Below are 19,273 nucleotides of genomic sequence, written 5' to 3' on the forward strand. Positions count from 1 at the left end.
ATATTGGGTTGCCAAAAGATGTAAATGAGAAAATAATGGACCTGTGAAAAAGCTATAAAATAGCTACCCACTACCATAAGATGTATATACAGTGGGGCAAAAAGTATTTAGTCAGCCACCAATTGTGCAAGTTCTCCCACTTAAAAAGATGAGAGAGGCCTGTAATTTTCATCATAGGTACACTTCAACTATGACAGACAAAATGAGAAAACAAAATCCAGAAAATCACATTGTAGGATTTTTTATGAATTTATTTGCAAATTATGGTGGAAAATAAGTATTTGGTCAATAACAAAAGTTTATCTCAATACTTTGTTATATACCCTTTGTTGTCAATGACAGAGGTCAAACGTTTTCTGTAAGTCTTAACAAGGTTTTCACACACTGTTGCTGGTATTTTGGCCCATTCCTCCATGCAGATCTCCTCTAGAGCAGTGATGTTTTGGGGCTGTTGCTGGGCAACACGGACTTTCAACTCCCTCCAAAGATCTTCTATGGGGTTGAGATCTGGAGACTGGCTAGGCCACTCCAGGACCTTGAAATGCTTCTTACGAAGCCACTCCTTCATTGCCCGGGCGGTGTGTTTGGGATCATTGTCATGCTGAAAGACCCAGCCACGTTTCATCTTCAATGCCCTTGCTGATGGAAGGAGGTTTTCACTCAAAATCTCACGATACATGGCCCCATTCATTCTTTCCTTTACACGGATCAGTTGTCCTGGTCCCTTTGCAGAAAAACAGCCCCAAAGCATGATGTTTCCACCCCCATGTTTCACAGTAGGTATGGTGTTCTTTGGATGCAACTCAGCATTCTTTGTCCTCCAAACACGACGAGTTGAGTTTTTACCAAAAAGTTCTATTTTGGTTTCATCTGACCATATGACATTCTCCCAATCTTCTTCTGGATCATCCAAATACTCTCTAGCAAACTTCAGACGGTCTTCAGACGGTCAGTGGTCTTGTATGTCTTCCATTTCCTAATAATTGCTCCCACAGTTGATTTCTTCAAACCAAGCTGTTTACCTATTGCAGATTCAGTCTTCCCAGCCTGGTGCAGGTCTACAATTTTGTTTCTGGTGTCCTTTGACAGCTCTTTGGTCTTGACCATAGTGGAGTTTGGAGTGTGACTGTTTGAGGTTGTGGACAGGTGTCTTTTATACTGATAACAAGTTCAAACAGGTGCCATTAATACAGGTAACGAGTGGAGGACAGAGGAGCCTCTTAAAGAAGAAGTTACAGGTCTGTGAGAGCCAGAAATCTTGCTTGTTTGTAGGTGACCAAATACTTATCTTCCACCATAATTTGCAAAAAAATTCATAAAAAATCCTACAATGTGATTTTCTGGATTTTTTTTTATTGTTTTGTCTGTCATAGTTGAAGTGTACCTATGATGAAAATTACAGGCCTCTCTCATCTTTTTAAGTGGGAGAACTTGCACAATTGGTGGCTGACTAAATACTTTTTTGCCCCACTGTATTTAATGTATTCATTTAATGGTGACCATAGCCCTTCCGAAAATATATATAAATCGTGTTTTAATGCGATTTTTCCTCCACCCTTCTCCATGTTGTATTCCATTTAACTTCCAGTGCTGCTTTACTTCCAGGCGATTATGAAGCATCTGGCACTTCCTTCTCTGGATGGTCCTAGTACAGGACATGAAAGGGTGTTGGCATCCTGGAGATCCTATGTAATTCAATGGTTAGCCGTGAAGTCTGCAATGGTACTAATGAAACCCGGCAAAGCATAAGTGCAAGGTAAAGCAGTTTGATAATTTTTCTTCTGTCTTATCTTCGCAGGAGAAAGGGCTAAAACCATTTTGCCACAACTTTGGAATTATGCTTGGGGCCATTGTCCATTTGGAAGACCCATTTGCGACCAAGCTTTAACTTCCTGACTGATGTCTTGAGATGTTGCTTCAATATATCCACATCATTTTCCTCCCTCATGATGCCATCAATTATGTGAAGTGCACCAGTCCCTCCTGCAGCAAAGCACCCCCACAACACGATGTTGCCAACCCCGTGCTTCACGGTTGGGATGGTGTTCTTCGGCTTGCAAGCGTCCCCTTTTTTCCTCCAAACATAACAATGGTCATTATGACCAAACAATTCTATTTTTGTTTCATCAGACCAGAGGACATTTCTCCAAAAAGTATGATCTTTGTCCCAATGTGCAGTTGCAAACCGTAGTCTTGCTTTTTTATTGTGGTTTTGGAGCAGTGGCTTCTTCCTTGCTGAGCGGCCTTTCAGGTCATATGTCGATATAGGACTCGTTTTTACTGTGGATATAGATAATTTTGTACCTGTTTCCTCCAGCATCTTCACAAGGTCCTTTGCTGGTGTTCCGGGATTGATTTTCACTTTTCGCACCAAAGTACGTTCATCTCTAGGAGACAGAATGCGTCTCCTTCCTGAGTGGTGTGACGGCTGCGTGGTGTTTATACTAGCGTACTATTGTTTGTACAGATGAACGTGGTACCTTCAGGAGTTTAGAAATTGCTCCCAAGGATGAACCAGACTTGGGGAGGTCTACAATTTTTTTTCTGTGGTCTTGGCTGATTTCTTTTGATTTTCCTATGATGTCAAGCAAATAGGCACTGAGTTTGAAGGTAGGCCTTGAAATACATCCACAGGTACACCTCCAATTGACTCAAATTATGTCAATTAGCCTAACAGAAGCTTCTAAAGCCATACATTTCTGGAATTTTTTTTTGAAAAATGACTTGTGTCATGCACAAAGTAGATGTCCTAACCGACTTGTCAAAACAATAGTTTGTTAACAAGAAATTTGTGGAGTGGTTGAAAAACTAGTTTTAATGACTCCAACCTAAGTTTATGTAAACTTCGGCTTCAACTGTACTTCTGATGAACTTTTCACCATTCATTTGTTTGTTTCATTAATTATTTTCTAGACATATTTTTCATGAAACAATTTAAAAAATGTAATAAATTCATAGCACTAAAGTTGTGTTTTGAGGTGATGAAAATGCATGAAATAATCCATATATAATAGATACAGTATAGAAAAGACAGCGCACACAGAGACAAGCAAAGCACAACAGATACTATTTTATTTTATGTTCAAATGTTTGTTGCTAACAATTCAATAATTACAAAGATTTCAACTAGTGATTTAAGAGGGAAAAAAGTAGTAGTGTTTCGAAGAGAAAAAAAGTCACATTTTCAGAGAGCTGAAAAGACCAGGAAGAAAAAAACTAAACAAAAACAAAGATCACTGACAAAATCAAAGAGGATTTTCCTGGGATTAAAACATGTGCAAGTTTAATACAGTGTTTCTGAAACCCCCCCCCCTCCCACCGATGGCCTGCAGAGTTAAAGTCACTTCAGTAATTGATCCAAATGTGGTGCTGCAAGACAAAAAAAGAAAATGGCACTGAAGGCACACTAGTGCTTAAACTGGATATGCAACACATGCCTGTACAGCATCTCACGCTTCTTACTGTACAATGAAACATGCCCCCTTGTGGCGGTACGGCGCTATGACTACACCTCCGCTATTTTTATTTCATTTAACTAGGCTAATGCTTCTCACTCATGATTGAACGGTTAAAAATGAAGGGCCTTGTCCAGGAGGTTCTCTCTCTATGGTGAGCGGCTCTTCACACACACATACTTATATAAAACATAGCAAACGACAGCAGCAGCTTGTGAGAACACTTACTAATCCTATGAGTTGTGGTCCTTTTTCGCTGTTCAGATTCCCACCAAGTCTTAGTCTCAAGATTATGTGGCTATGGCACATTGGTTTTGCCAACTATACTTTTATGGCAAAATATCTAAGTTAAAAACAATTCACGATATAAAGACCCACTGGTTTAGCTTCACAGTAAAACCCCTGCAGTCTGTTGAGTGGCAGCTCGTCCCCTGGGTAGGTACTGCTCTCAAATGAATGGCCACTTGTCCGGGAACAGCTCGATAAGGGTTACAACGCCAGTATGGCAGGGGCTGGAATGTGTGGGGGGGGGGGGGTTATGGTCCCTTTGAAGAAAGTCGCCCTTTCTTTCACTGTTCAGTTGTGTGTACCCCACACTATACAGTTTAAAAACAAAAAGTTATCCTTCACTCTTTTCTTTTTTTCCTCTAATCTTTGTTTAGAAACACAAACATATACCTATGATTAGGATCGTTCATTATGAATGCTTTTTTTCCCCCTGCGAGTGTCCTATCCTCATTGATCTGGGTTTTTAATTCAGTTCATCGCATGAATCTATGTATCAATAACCTCAACTAAGTATCAATAACCCCTAAAAACTCATAGGACAATGGGTGTCTCCTCCAACAGGGAACTGGAGAGGTGTGTGTGTGTGTGTTGGGGGGAGGTGTCAGCACAGGATTGCTAGTAGTGCTGTGGGGTGTACCTGGTGGCATCCTCCCTTTACAAAGTGAAAAGGAAGAGAGGAAAGAAGACAAGTAAGAATGGGGGGGGGGACCAAAACGATAAACGTTCATCAAAAATCAGGGTGGGGGGGGGCTGGGACACAGTCTGTTGTTGGCACTTTTGCAGTGATACACAAGTTCTAAAAACAATGCACGTTAGTTGAATGTAGGTGCGTCGAATGATTAAGCACATATTATGTGTGTGTGTGTAAGGTGGTGGGGTCCTCAGCCGTCCAGGGCGTGTTCCAGGCCATCCAGCGTTAGCTGGCTGCGGTGGGGAGAGTTGGGGCTGTTGGAGGGCGTGGAGTCCCAGTCCGGCTGAGGGAAGAGAGAGAGAGTGTTTATGGTAAAGATGGCTGCAGTGGGGAGAGTTGGGGCTGTTGGAGGGGGTGGAGTCCCAGTCCGGCTGAGGGAAGAGAGAGAGAGTGTTTATGGTAAAGATGGCTGCGGTGGGGAGAGTTGGGGCTGTTGGAGGGGGTGGAGTCCCAGTCCGGCTGAGGGAAGAGAGAGAGGGTGTTTATGGTAAAGATGGCTGCGGTGGGGAGAGTTGGGGCTGTTGGAGGGGGTGGAGTCCCAGTCCGGCTGAGGGAAGAGAGAGAGAGTGTTTATGGTAAAGATGGCTGCGGTGGGGAGAGTTGGGCCTGTTGGAGGGGGTGGAGTCCCAGTCCGGCTGAGGGAAGAGAGAGAGGGTGTTTATGGTAAAGATGGATTATCGAAGTTAAAGGGATAGTTCACCCAAATTACATATTGGTTTCCTTACCCTGTAAGCAGTCTATGGACAAGGTATGACTTCAATCCATGCTTTGGTTTAGTTTCTCTGGCATTTGTGGCTCAAATCCCATTCCCGAAGTCATGGGACCGATATTAGCATTTTTCGTACATCACGTCTACAAGTGATTTTGTTGAGTTTTACAATCAAATTGAGATACTTTCGGATTATCTGGACATGACGTGCGAAAAAGGCTAATATTGGTTTCATGACTTGAATGGGATTTGTGCCACAAATGCAAAAACATTAGCATGTGAAAACAGCGAGTATGTTTACATGCACACTCATAATTCAATATTAAGCTGATTATGGCAGTAGTTAGAGCAAGGAAATAGTAATGTAAACACCTACTCTACTTACACTATGTGGACACTGTTTCTGACAGGTGTATAAGATCCAGCACACAGCCATGCAATCTTCATAGACAAACATTGGCAGCAGAATGTCTCAGTGACTTTCAACGTGGCTACGTCACAGGATTCCACCTTTCCAACATGTGCTTCCAACTTCGTGGCAACAGTTTGGGGAAGACCCTTTCCTGTTTCAGCAAGACAATGCCCCCGTGCACAAAGCCAGGTCCATACAGAAATCGTTTGGCGAGATCAGTGGCCTGTACAGCCCTGACCTCGACCCCATCAAACACCTTTGGGATGAAATGGAACGCCGACTGCAAACCAGCCCTAATCGCACAACATCAGTGTCCGACCTCACTAATGCTCTTTTGGCTGAATGGAAGCAAGTCCCCGCAGTAATGTTCCAACATCTAGTGGAAAGCCTTCCCAGAAGAGTGGAGGCTGTTATAGCAGCAAAGGGGGGACCAACTCCATATTAATGCCCATGATTTTGGAATGAGAGGTTCGACCAGCAGGTGTCCACATACACTACATACCACATACACATACACTGCTGATTCAAACAGCTGGTTTTCTGAGAAATCGTTCTAATTGTCTAAAATGGCGCCGGAAGAAATGGCAGCAGTTTTACAGGCGCCCAACCAATTGTGCTATTATGTGTTTTTTTGTACATACTACCTCAATTGGGCCGACCAACCAGTGCTCCCGCACAGTGGCTAACCGGGCTATCTGCATTGTGTCCCACCACCCATCGCCAACCCCTCTTTTACGCTACTGCTACTCTCTGTTCATCATATATGCTTAGTCACTTTAACCATATCTACATGTACATACTACCTCAATCAGCCTGACTAACCGGTGTCTGTATGTAGCCTCGCTACTTATATAGCCAACCCCTCTTTTACGCTACTGCTACTCTCTGTTCATCATATATGCTTAGTCACTTTAACCATATCTACATGTACATACTACCTCAATCAGCCTGACTAACCGGTGTCTGTATGTAGCCTCGCTACTTATATAGCCTCGCTACTGTATATAGCCTGTCTTTTTACTGTTGTTTTATTTCTTTACTTACCTATTGTTCACCTAACACCTTTTTTGCACTATTGGTTAGAGCCTGTAAGTATTTCACTCTAAGGTCTGTTGTATTCAGCGCACGTGACAAATACACTTTGATTTGATTTAATTATTAGGACAAGTTAACAGCTTAAATTGGCGTTCCCCAGCTGTGTATTTGATCTGCACACGTGCAAGCCTCCCGCTTATACACCAGTTCGGAAAAACCGAAATTATACATCTTAGAAATAGTTTTCACATACAAACTTTACACACCGAGTGAACAAAACATGAAGGACGCCTGCTCTTTCCAAGACATAGATTGACCAGGTGACTACAGGTGAAAGATATGATCCCTTATTAAATCCACTTCAATCAGTGTAGATGAAGGGGGAGGAGAAGGGTTAAAGAAGGGTTTTCAAGCCTTGAGATAATCCAGACATGGATTGTGTATGTGTGCCATTCAGAGGGTGAGTAGGCAAGACAAAAGATGCAAGTGCCTTTGAAGGGGGTATGGTAGTAGGTGCAAGGCACACCGGTTTGTGTCAAGAACTGCAATGAACATGATCACTGTGGTAGAACGTTTATTTTGATTAGTGATTTTCTGCATTCATCAAAATTCCCATCAGTCGCCTGATGTGTCCATGTAAACAGGATTATTAGGGAAATTGTTGTAAACGTTTTAAACTATTATATTAATCGGACTATCCACAATATATATTATATGCTTTTGCTCATCAGTGTGGAGAGGTGTATCATTTTCCTATCAAATTAGGTAATTTCTGGACAATATTTCTGTCCATTTAGGGGACCCCTTTTGGCTTAAAAGCATTCCAATAGACAAAAGTTCCATATACTGATGCCTTTAACAATACAAACTGAAATATGAATGATTAATGTTTGCTTTGGCAATGTCAGAGAATGTGTAATCATACCCAGGAAGATAGTTGAATTTAATGTAACAGAGAATGTGTTATCATACCCAGGAAGATAGTTGAATTTAATGTAACAGAGAATGTGTTATCATACCCAGGAAGATAGTTGAATTTAATGTAACAAAATGTGTTATCATACCCAGGAAGATAGTTGAATTTAATGTAACAGAATGTGTTATCATACCCAGGAAGATAGTTGAATTTAATGTAACAGAGAATGTGTCATCATACCCAGGAAGATAGTTTAATTTAATGTAACAGAGAATGTGTTATCATACCCAGGAAGATAGTTTAATTTAATGTAACAGAGAATGTGTTATCATACCCAGGAAGATATTTGAATTTAATGTAACAGAATGTGTTATCATACCCAGGAAGATAGTTGCATTTAATGTAAAAGAGAATGTGGGATAGAGAGGGAGATGGACAGGGAAAAGAGAGGGGCATAGATTGAGTAAATGTGTGAGTGATTTAATGTACAGTCAGTGTGTGTGTGCGGTGTCTGGGGTCTTTACCTCTCTCTCGAAGTCCCCGTCTGGGTCGGAGATGTTCCGCAACGATCCTGCTCCTCCAAAGTCTGCACCTCCTTCATGACACAGTGACACACACACACACACACCCCGAGACACACACACACCCCGAGACACACACACACGCCGACACACACACACACACACACGCCGAGACACACACAGACACACACGCCGAGACACACACACACACACACCCCCGACACACACACACACACCCGACACACACACACACACACACACCCCGAGACACACACACCCCGAGACACACACACAACACAGACATAGAGCATCAATGACAGAGAGAGAGAATGGATTTACTAGTGTGTGTGTTGAAATGTATGCATTATGTGTTGTATGTGTTCACATGTGGAAGGTGCGTGTGCTTGGGATCCTCTCACCAGAGGCCGTGCGGGTGATGTGGGTCTTGCTCCTCTGTTGCCGGGAGATACTGGATAGCGGGCGGGGCTTATCCTTGGCCGGGTCGTCCTGAGAAGAATGCATCACACTCTGTGCCACAACGCAGTCGCCAACACACACAGACAAGACAGTAAGATAATGACAAATACAGCCATTGGTATAGAAGGACCTTACTATATGAGTGAACAGGTTTATGCTCATTAGGACACACAACAGAAAACGTTTTTCTATTTTATTTTAATTAGTGTTTCTTATTGGACAAATCCCAGTTTGGACCTTCCGTTTCATTGACTTTAATTCCGTTGGGTGCCTAATGAACACGACCCATGTACACGAGTAGACAATGTCAAGACATTTACATGGATGCTCACACATTAAACCAAATTAAATTAAATTGTATTTGTCACATGCACCGAATACGACAGGTGTAGATCATACCGTGAAATGCATACTTACAACAGCCTTGTACACGCTCACACACATGCACTTTGTGATAAATAAACTCCAAATGCACAGCAAGTCCCTCGTTTGACTGAAACAAGTCACACGTACCGTGGCATGTTTTCACAAAATTCTACAGGGGGGAAATAGCCATAGAGAAGTGTCTACTTCACTTTTGGTGTTGGTGGCTGTCTACAAATAAAATTAACCCTTTTTTCAAATCTTTCTCTCCATTGAAACCCTGAGGTAAGCTTTTCAAGTATGTTGCTGTTTTTAACATGACAAATATGCAGAGATCGCACAAAACACAACCGCACTGCAGCCAGTACAGAAAAACAGACTCATATGACATCAGACGACAATAAAACGACCCCGGCTTTCGAAAAAACTGCACTCAAGCAAAGGGGAAAAGGAAGCGAGAAAGGAAGGAATGGGACGAAGGAAGAGTGCAAGGGGTGAGAGAGAGGGTGGCGGGAACGCTGGAAATAGGCCCGGTCCCAAGTCGACCCCTCGTACCAACTCCCTGTTTACTTGTGGAGATCGAAGACTAACAGTCAGATAGGTATGATCAGTCATATTGCTTATCCCCTCAGATTCACACAAGTGCATAGGGGTCTTTCCCTCAAATCTAGGCCATGAGGGTAGAAGTACAGCCAGTTGTATAAGTTCCCTTTGATTAGGGACCGATTCAGACCTGGGACACCAGGTAACTCTGTCCAATTAAAAAAGAAAGTGAATCAATCAATTAACAACGAAAGAGAGAAAACGAGGACCAGCAGTACTCCAAGCTCGTATTTGACTACCAGTAACCCTGGCATAGGGTGGCGATTTGTAATTGCGCAAAAGAGATGGTGGTGGTAAAAGGAGGAGGCAGGAGGGGTGGGAAGCGTCAGGTTAGGCCTACCCTTCCTAGGGAGGAGGTGGAGGGAGAGGAGGAGAACTGGGGCAGGATGCAGTGCTGCAGCGAGTAGGTGGTGGTGGCAGGTTCTTTATGCAGGTAGAGGTCGGCCGACACAAGGCTCATGTGATAGACGTGCTCAAAGTTGCCTCGGTGGGGAGATCAGGGCGTGGTGGCGGGAGGATGAGGGGGGGGTGCTCTCGCTCTGCTGCTGGGCCGGGCGGGGGGTGAGGGGGGTGAGAGAGAGAGGGGGAAAAAAGGACACAAACAGGACACAGAGGAAAAAAGAGAGGGAAGAGGGAGGGAGAAAGTGAAAGAGGGCGTGGACTATAGGGTCATTCTCCAAAAGGAGGAGGAAAACATGGGCAGAGATGGTGGAACGTAGGAGAAGGGTGACATCTAGAAGGTAGTATAGCAGTGCTATTCTGTGGAGTTAGGAGTGGGAGCTGCTGCTGTCAGAAAATGCTAGGAGACAATTTTGAGCTCCAGCGGTGTCTTGTGATCGTTAGAATCCAGCTGTTATGGCTCCTGTTTTGTCACCCGCAATATCAGTAAGCTTATCAGGGGGTTGGGAGGCCATTTTTGTTTGTGGGTTATGAATACAGGATGAGGCAGACATTTTGGCTCAAGCTGTGTTGACAGGTGGTCAGTTGAGGCCCTTACCAGAGGCAGATCCATGAGGACCTGCATGCCGTCGCCGGGGCCCATGTGTGCCACGTGGTTGAAGTTGATTGGGTTAGAGATCATCTTGGACCTCAGCTCAGGGTCCCTCAGCATCTCTCTGTCAACACAAGACACGTGGTTAACAATGGTCAGTGTATATTATTGTGAATAGTTGTGAGTGAGTGTAACAGAGAATGAGTGAGTGTACTACAAACTGACGTACATTACCAGTCAAAAGTTAGGACACACCTTCAAGGGTTTTTCTTTATTTTTATATTTTCTACATTGTAGAATAATAGCGAAGACATCAAAACTACGAAATAACACATATGGAATTTGAGATTCTTCAAAGTAGCCACCCTTTTCCTTGATGACAGCTTTGCACCTGCTGGTCAAACATCTCATTCCAAAATCATGGGCATTAATATGGAGTTGGTCCTCCCTTTGCTGCTATAACAACCTCCACTCTTCTGGGAAGGCTTTCCACTAGATGTTGGAACATTGCTGCTATAACAGCCTCCACTCTTCTGGGAAGGCTTTCCACTAGATGTTGGAACATTGCTGCTATAACAGCCTCCACTCTTCTGGGAAGGCTTTCCACTAGATGTTGGAACATTGCTGCTATAACAGCCTCCACTCTTCAGGGAAGGCTTTCCACTAGATGTTGGAACATTGCTGCTATAACAGCCTCCACTCTTCTGGGAAGGCTTTCCACTAGATGTTGGAACATTGCTGCTGTAACAGCCTCCACTCTTCTGGGAAGGCTTTCCACTAGATGTTGGAACATTGCTGCTATAACAACATCCACTCTTCTGGGAAGGCTTTCCACTAGATGTTGGAACATTGCTGCTATAACAGCCTCCACTCTTCTGGGAAGGCTTTCCACTAGATGTTGGAACATTGCTGCTATAACAGCCTCCACTCTTCTGGGAAGGCTTTCCACTAGATGTTGGAACATTGCTGCTATAACAGCCTCCACTCTTCTGGGAAGGCTTTCCCCTAGATGTTGGAACATTGCTGCTGTAACAGCCTCCACTCTTCTGGGAAGGCTTTCCACTAGATGTTGGAACATTGCTGCATGGACTTGCTTCCATTCAGCCACAAGAGTATTAGTGAGGTCGGGCACTGATGTTGTGTGATTAGGCCTGGCTCGCAGTCAGCCTTCCAATTCATCACAAAGGTGTTCGATGGGATTGAGGTAAGGGCTCTGTACAGGCCAGTCAAGTTCTTCCTCACCGATCTCGACAAACCATTCCTGTATGGACATCGCTTTGTGCATGGGGGCATTGTCATGCTGAAACCGGAAAGGGCCTTCCCCAAACTGTTGGAAGCACAAAATCGTCTAGAATGTTATTGTATGATGTAGTGTTAAGATTTCCCTCCACTGGAAGTAAGGGGCCTAGCCCAAACCATGAAAAACTGCCCCCGACCAGTATTCTTCCTCCACCAAACTTTTCAGTTGGCACTAAGCATAGATGCAGGTAGCGCTCCCCTGGCATCAACCAAACACAGATTTGTCCATAGGCCTGCTAGATGGTGAAGCGTGATTCATCACTCCAGAGAAAGTGTTTCCACTGCTCCAGAGTCCAATGGCGGCGAGCATTTACACCACTCCAGCCGACGCTTTGCATTTCGAATGATGATCTTAGGCTTGTGTGCGGCTGCTCGGCCATGGAAACCCATGTCATGAAGCTCCCGACGAACAGTTCTTGTGCTGAAGTTGCTTCCAGAGGCAGTTTGGAACTCAGTAGTGAGGGTTGCAAACGAGGACAGGTGATGTTTACATGCTACGGTCTTCAGCGGTCCCATTCTGTGATCTTGTGTGGCCTAACACTTCGCGGCTGAGCCGTTGTTGCTCCTATTCGTTTCCACTTCACAATAGCAGCACTTACAGTTGACCAGGGCACCTCTAACAGGGCAGAAATTTGACGAACTGAGTTATTGGAAAGGTGGCATCCTATGACGGTGCCACGTTGAATGTCATTGCGCTCTTCAGTACAGGCCATTATACTGCCAATGCGTGTCTACGGAGATTAAATGGCTGTGTGCTCGATTTTAAACACCCGTCAGCATGGGTGTTGCTGAAATAGAAGAATTTGAAGGGTTGTCCACATACTTTTTACCATATAGTGTATTTTATACTAAGAATATAACAGAATAAAATACAGATATTTTTCACACACAGCTTGTGTCACGGAACATGTGGGGCCGTTGGCATATAAAAAAAGTTAGATTTTGAAACAGACCTTAAGGCCCATGCTTCTTTATCTATTTAAATCTCTTTCCTACCCTCACTCCACTTTGTTAGGGAGCAGCCGTAGGGTCTTACCTTCATCCTGATCGAAAATATTAGCAATCCTATTTTCAAAAGCATGTGAGTCTCGTTCATATTTCACAACCTCAAGGGCTTTTGGAGCTGCTATATACGATTAAACAAAATAATTGGTCTACACTTGACTTAGGCTACATTATTACATGCTAAATGTTTCTGATCGGTGATAGATGAACACTTGACTTAGGCTACATTGTTGCATGTTAAATGTTTCAAAATCCAATTACGATCTCGTATCATCGCTGCAACTCCCCAACGGGCTCGGGAGAGGCGAAGTTAGTCATGTGTCCTCCCGAAACATGACCCGCCAAACCACGCTTCTTAACACCCGCCCGCTAAACTCGGAAGCCAGCTGCACCAATGTGGGGAAAGGGGGATACCTAGTCAGTTGTACAACTTAATGCCTTCAACTGAAATGTGTCTGAATCAGAGATGTGCGGGGGGCTGCCATAATCGACATCCACATCGAGGAACAGTGGGTTAACCACTAGGCTACCTGCAGTGTGTCGGAGGATACACTATTCAACTGACGACTAAAGTCAGCCTGCAGGCGCCCGGCCCGCCACAAGCAGTCACTAGAGCGCGATGAGTCAAGTCGTTTAAGAGTTTAAGAGCGTAGTGCGCGCCAATGTTTCATACTTAGCTGCAGGCAGAACTTCACCGAAATGATTACTAGGTCGTTTGGCGAAAATAAAGGTTTCGGCTTTGATACCAGTTTGTGACTAGTTTCAGGAAACTGGGCATGTGTTGCGCATCACTACTTCACAGGAGAGCCATTTGATTCAGAAATGCCTTCTGGAACATGTAAACTTCCGAATAAAATGTGTCAAATTACGAGCCTAGTCGGTTTAGCCACGTAAAAAAGACAGGAACCTTCCCGCTAGCCATGATTGGCTGAGATAATGGGTGGGCTGGACATGCCGAGAGAGGAGTCCGAATTGGTCTGCCATGTAGCTCACATCTGTCTATAACATGAGCTGGTCAGTATGTGTAGGTAATCCTTTCTAACTTGGCTTTTTTGATAGATAACACGTAGTAAAACTGCAAAAGTGTTGCTCTCCATTATAGCTAAGGATATGGAGAAAATTTGAACGTTCGAGTGCAAATATGCAGAAAGATTTAAAAAAAGAGAACACAGAGAAGGCTGTTGTAGAAAACACCTGTCTCCAGATTACATCTTCAAACTAAGGGCAACCATGGCATCCGTGACAGAGGGAGAAGCGTCCATCCATGTATATGGGTAATATAGTCTAGCTAGCTACATTTTCAGATATTATATGTTTTGTCAGAAAGTCGTTTTCATTTCAAGTTAAAGTGTACTGTTAGCTAGCTAACCAACGTTAGCTGGCTGGCTTGCTAGCTAACATTATGTGTATGATCTGTGTAGTAATATTATTAATCTCAGAGCTAGTTATAGCCCTTTTCTCAAAAGTGAGGTTACAAGTTTATCAACTTCCAAAGCAGAATTACTTTCCCATTGTTCCTCAACTGTAGTGTGTGATAAACCGAGTCTCTACTTTTATCCAATGTAAAAAACACCATTTCAAATTTTGCAACATGAGCCGGTCGGTCACATATAAAGAAAATGCGGAAAAAAGTTGGCGTTATGATGGTTGCCAGAAAAACATCTTAGTATGAAAGGTATAATAATGATAAGTGAACAGAGTAATGTTACCTCCTCTGATGCTGGAGTCTGGTCGAGCAGTAGCGCTCTCGACTCCGGACCACAAATAACCTCCTGGCGACTGTGGTTCAAGCCCAGACTCCACCTCCCTTGTCTATGCCCCTACTTTCTGTCTCCCCTCTCTACTTCACTGCTTCACAGTCAAAAAAGGCAATCAAAGTATAAAAAGGAACGGAAAAAAGGTTACCTCCTCTGCTGAAGTCTCTCCTCCTCGGGGACCTTGAAGAGGAACTTTCTCTTGCTGCGCGTCCTCATCATCAGCTTCTTACTGTTGTCAGACGTCTCCGGGATGGACAGGTCACCTTCTGGAGGAGAGAGACTATATTGAGAAGCTGTACTGAGACCAAAATGCTCCTGAGGATTCGTTAATGACTATATCGTGTATAGGTGTTGTTGTGCCTGAGGTGGTAGCAGTGAGTTAAGGCATTGAGGGCTCAGTAGTTGGTAAGTATATTAAAGGTAGACTCAGCGATATGATGTAGATGCAGAAAGAAAAACAGCATAGGGGGTCAATTTCCGCAACAACTAAGAGTGTTGAAGCGAGAGGCTCAACTTCTCCTCCTGGCTACCACATTGTAACAGTGTGAAGCCAACCCGCGCACATGCGCAGATACTGTGTGTGACTGTGTGAGAGTGAAGTCTTGCATCTCGCTCATCTCAATATCTGCGGGGCTGCTCATGGCAACGTCATTTCGTTGAGTCTACCTTTAAGGTGTAGGTGAGTGTATTTGGGGATACTGTATACAGTCCCTTCAGAAAGTATTCTTACCCCTTGACTTACGACACATTTTGTTGTGTTACAGCACAAATTCAAAATGGATTAAATAAAAAAAATGTCTCACCAATCTGCACACAATACCCCATAATGACAAAGTGATTTAAAAAAAAAAAGGTTAGCAAATGCATTGAAAATTCAATAGAAATATCTCATTTACATAAGTATCTCCAACCCTTGAGTCAACACCTTGTAGAAGAACCTTTGGCAGTGATTACAGCTGTGAGTCTTTCTGGGTAAGTCTCTTAAGAACAAATTCTTATTTTCAATGACGGCCTAGGAACAGTGGGTTAACTGCCTTGTTCCGGGGCAGCACGACAGATTTTTTACCTTGTCAGCTCGGGGATTCGATCTTGCAACCTTTCGGTTACTAGTCCAACGCTCTAACCACTAGAGCGTTGGACTCTAACCAAAAGCACATTTTTGTCCATTAAAATAACATCAAATTGATCAGAAATACAGTGTAGACATTGTTAATGTTGTAAATGACTATTGTAGCTGGAAACGGCAGGTTTTTTATGGAATATCTATATAGGCGTACAGATTCCCATTATCAGCAACCATCACTCCTGTGTTCCAGTGGCACGTTGTGTTAGTTTATCATTTTAAAAGGCTAATTGATCATTAGAAAACCCTTTTGCAATTATGTTAGCACAGCTGAAAACTGTTGTCTGATTAAAGAAGCAATAAAACTGGCCTTCTTTAGACTAGTTGAGTATCTGGAGCATCAGCATTCGTGGGTTCAATTACAGGCTCAAAATGGCCAGAAATAAAGAACTTTCTTCTCAAACTCATCAGTCTATTCTTGTTCTGAGAAATGAAGGCTATTCCATGCGAGAAATTGCCAAGAAACTGAAGATCTCGTACAACGCTGTGTGCTACTCTGTTCATAGAACAGCGCAAACTGGCGCTAACCAGAATAGAAAGAGGAGTGGGAGGCCCCGGTGCACAACTGAGCAAGAGGACAAGTAGATTAGAGTGTCTAGTTTGAGACACAACATTTTGACAGCAAGTGACTGTGACTAGCACCTGTTGTCTCTCTCTCCTCCCTGCTTCAGCGACCGCCACAGAACATCAAAGAGTTTATCAAAGTGTTTATCGCACTGTCTATGTTGCTGATGCTGCAACATAACTACAGCCATTTCTGACTGAAAAGTCCTGTTTCCGAAATGCCTCAACAGTTTAGGAGAAACATTCCCTATTCCCTCAACCCTTGCTCTCTTTATGTGACACACTGAATGCATCGCATGCACGTGACCAAAGCCCTATTCGCACTGCACTAGTATTACTAGAGAACGTTGGTTATGTAATTATCACTCCAGAATGTCCGTTATTCCAGAAGACGATTCGGACGAGAATCGCTTTTTCCAAACTGCCCCCTGTAATTCTTTCTTTTTCCCCCAATAAATTGACAGTTATGAAGGAAGCCTGGAGGTTTTTATTCTAGGCGTGAAGAGACAGTATTTCAACTCTGTCCAGGTGACAGAGCCACACTGATAACTCGAGCTTGGTTCCCAAGTTTCTAAAACATACCAAACCATCTTTCCTATTGTATAGTTATCATTTCCAAATGTTTAGGTCAGTTGTATGCTGCTGCTTTGCGATCTATTAACAGCAAGGGTTGCATTAAATAGGCTCAATATTTTTTACTGATGCATTTGGTAATATTTCATTCATACGCACAAAACAAAAACATTCACTGTGAAAGTTGATTGGATACATGTAGGCCATTCACATATAGCTTATACGCAGCACTTAGTTACATTTATTGAATCAGTTGGTTTCTTGCCCAAACCGTGAGCAACATCTGTCAAACTCTGGACTAGTATTATCAGAGGACCTTGGAGTAGGTTATTCTGGTTGGAATTGCTACTCTCCTGTCACATATTTTGTTTTTTACGTTTCTTTTGAAGACTGATGCCCAACAAAGTTCTACTCTCGAGTGGCGCTGACGGAGATTTTGTCAAAAGTGTGGCTTGGAAACACGACGACATTTCAAAAGGAGCCATATAATTAATAGGAAAACCTTTTTCTATCATTGTGATGTCGCCACATTCTACAACTCGTTTGGAGTCCACCTGTGGTCAATTTTATTGATTGGACATGATTTGGAAACTGTGGCCGCCATCATTCTTAAATGGATGAAGTTGGGAAGCACCAAGACTCTTCCTAGAGCTGGTCACCCGGGCAAACTGAGCAATCGGGGGAGAAGTGCCTTGGTCAGGGAGGCGATCAAGTACCCGATGGTCACTCTGACACAGCTCCAGAGGTCCTCTGTGGAGATGGGAGAACGTTCCAGAAGGACAACCATCTCTCCAGCACTCCACTAATCAGGCCTTTATGGTAGAGTGGCCAGACGGAAGCCACTCCACAGTAAAAGGCACATGACAGCTCGCTTGGAGTTTGCCAAAAGGCACCTAAAGGACTCTCAGACCATGAGAAACAAGATTCTCTGGTCTGATGAAACTAATATTGAACTCTTTGGCCTGAATGCCAAGTGTCACGTCTAGAGGAAACCTGGCACCATCCCTACAGTGAAGCACGGTGGTGGCAGAATCATGCTGGGGGGAGGGGGGATTCAGCACCAGGGATTGGGAGACGCGTCAGGATCGAGGCAAAGATGAATGGAGCAAATTACAGAGATCCTTGATGAAAACCTGCTCCAGAGTTCTCAGGAGCTCAGACTTGGGCGAAGGTTGACCTTACAACAGGACAACAACCCTAAGCACACAGCCAAAACAACGCAGGAGTGGCTTCAGGACAAGTCTCAAAGTCCGTGAGTGGCCCAGCCTGAGCCCGGTCTTAAACCTGATCAAACATCTCTGGAGAGACCTGAAAATAGCTCCCCATCCAACCTGACAGAGCTTGAGAGGATCTGCAGAGAGGAATGGGAGAAACTGCCCAAATAAAGGTGTGCCAAGCTTGTAGCGTCATACCCAAGAAGACTCGAGGCTGTAATCACTGCCAAAGGTGCTTCAACAACGTACTGAGTAAATGGTCTGAAAAGCACATTTAATTTTTAATAATTTAGCAAAAATGTAAAAAAAACCTGGTTTTGCTTTGTCATTATGGAGTATTGTGTGTAGCTTGATGAGAGAAAAAAACAAAGGTGCTTCTACAAAGTATCGACTCAGGGGTGTGAATACTTATATAATTGACATATTTCTGTATTTCATTCTCAATAAATTTGCTACAACTTCTAAAAACTTGTTTTCACTTTATCATTATGGGGTATTGTGTGTAGATGTAGATGGTAGATATGCCTCCTTGCCCGTCCAACATTTCCTCATCTCCCACCCCTTTTAATGCGACTATCCCCGATGCTTCTCCCTCTTTTACCCTTGCCCCGCTACAAAGTTTCTCCCTGCAGGCGGTCACTGAGTCCGAGGTGCTAGAGGAGCTCCTGAAACTTGACCCCAAAAAAACATTTGGGTCAGATGGTTTAGACCCTTTCTTCTTTAAGGCTGTGAAGGACTAAAATTGATTACGGGGGTCTTCTAAAGACCCCCACCATTGATTATGTTGTTATTCATTTGCTCACGTGCCATTGTACTTATGCTCACGGTATAGCTGAATATTGAGGCCTCTGTCTGTGTCTAGCTCTCTGCCAAAACCCGCAGAGAGCTAGAAAAGCTGCAATGAACACTCAAACTGGACAGTTTTATCTCAATCTCTTCATTCAAAGACTCAATCATGGACACACTGACAGTTGTGGCTGCTTTGCGTGATGTATTGTTGTCTCTACCTTCTTGACCTTTGTGCTGTTGTCTGTGCCCAATAATGTTTGTACCATGTTTTGTGCTGCTACCATGTTGTGTTGCTACCATGCTGTGTTGTCATGTGTTGCTGCCTTGCTATGTTGTTGTCTTAGGTCTCTCTCTATGTAGTGTTGCGTTGTCTCTCTTGTCGTTATGTGTGTTTTGTCCTATATTTGTATTTAATTTATTTTTTATTTTTAATCCCAGGCCCCTGTCCCCACAGGTCTTTTGCCTTTTGGTAGGCTGTCATTGTAAAT

At 43.6% G+C, this 19,273-nt stretch overlaps 1 protein-coding gene across 5 annotated transcripts in view; it reads right to left on the reverse strand.

Moving 5' to 3' along the window:
* Window positions 1-3,051: 3,051 nt before the first annotated feature.
* The window catches only part of LOC139583136 (serine/threonine-protein kinase MRCK beta-like), a 129,340-nt gene continuing 113,118 nt past the window's right edge, over window positions 3,052-19,273 (reverse strand). For 2 of the 5 annotated variants that reach the window (XM_071413919.1, XM_071413920.1), the window contains 5 exons: window positions 14,671-14,788; window positions 10,468-10,585; window positions 8,447-8,555; window positions 8,031-8,101; window positions 3,052-4,717 (listed from right to left, as the gene is read on the reverse strand). In XM_071413919.1, coding sequence (XP_071270020.1) covers window positions 4,625-4,717; window positions 8,031-8,101; window positions 8,447-8,555; window positions 10,468-10,585; window positions 14,671-14,788 — 509 coding nt within the window. In that variant the 3' untranslated portion in view covers window positions 3,052-4,624. The other 3 variants (XM_071413918.1, XM_071413916.1, XM_071413917.1) reach the window with 2 other exon arrangements.

The sequence above is a fragment of the Salvelinus alpinus genome, chromosome 8, assembly GCF_045679555.1.
Source record: "Salvelinus alpinus chromosome 8, SLU_Salpinus.1, whole genome shotgun sequence".
Taxonomy (NCBI): domain Eukaryota; kingdom Metazoa; phylum Chordata; class Actinopteri; order Salmoniformes; family Salmonidae; genus Salvelinus; species Salvelinus alpinus.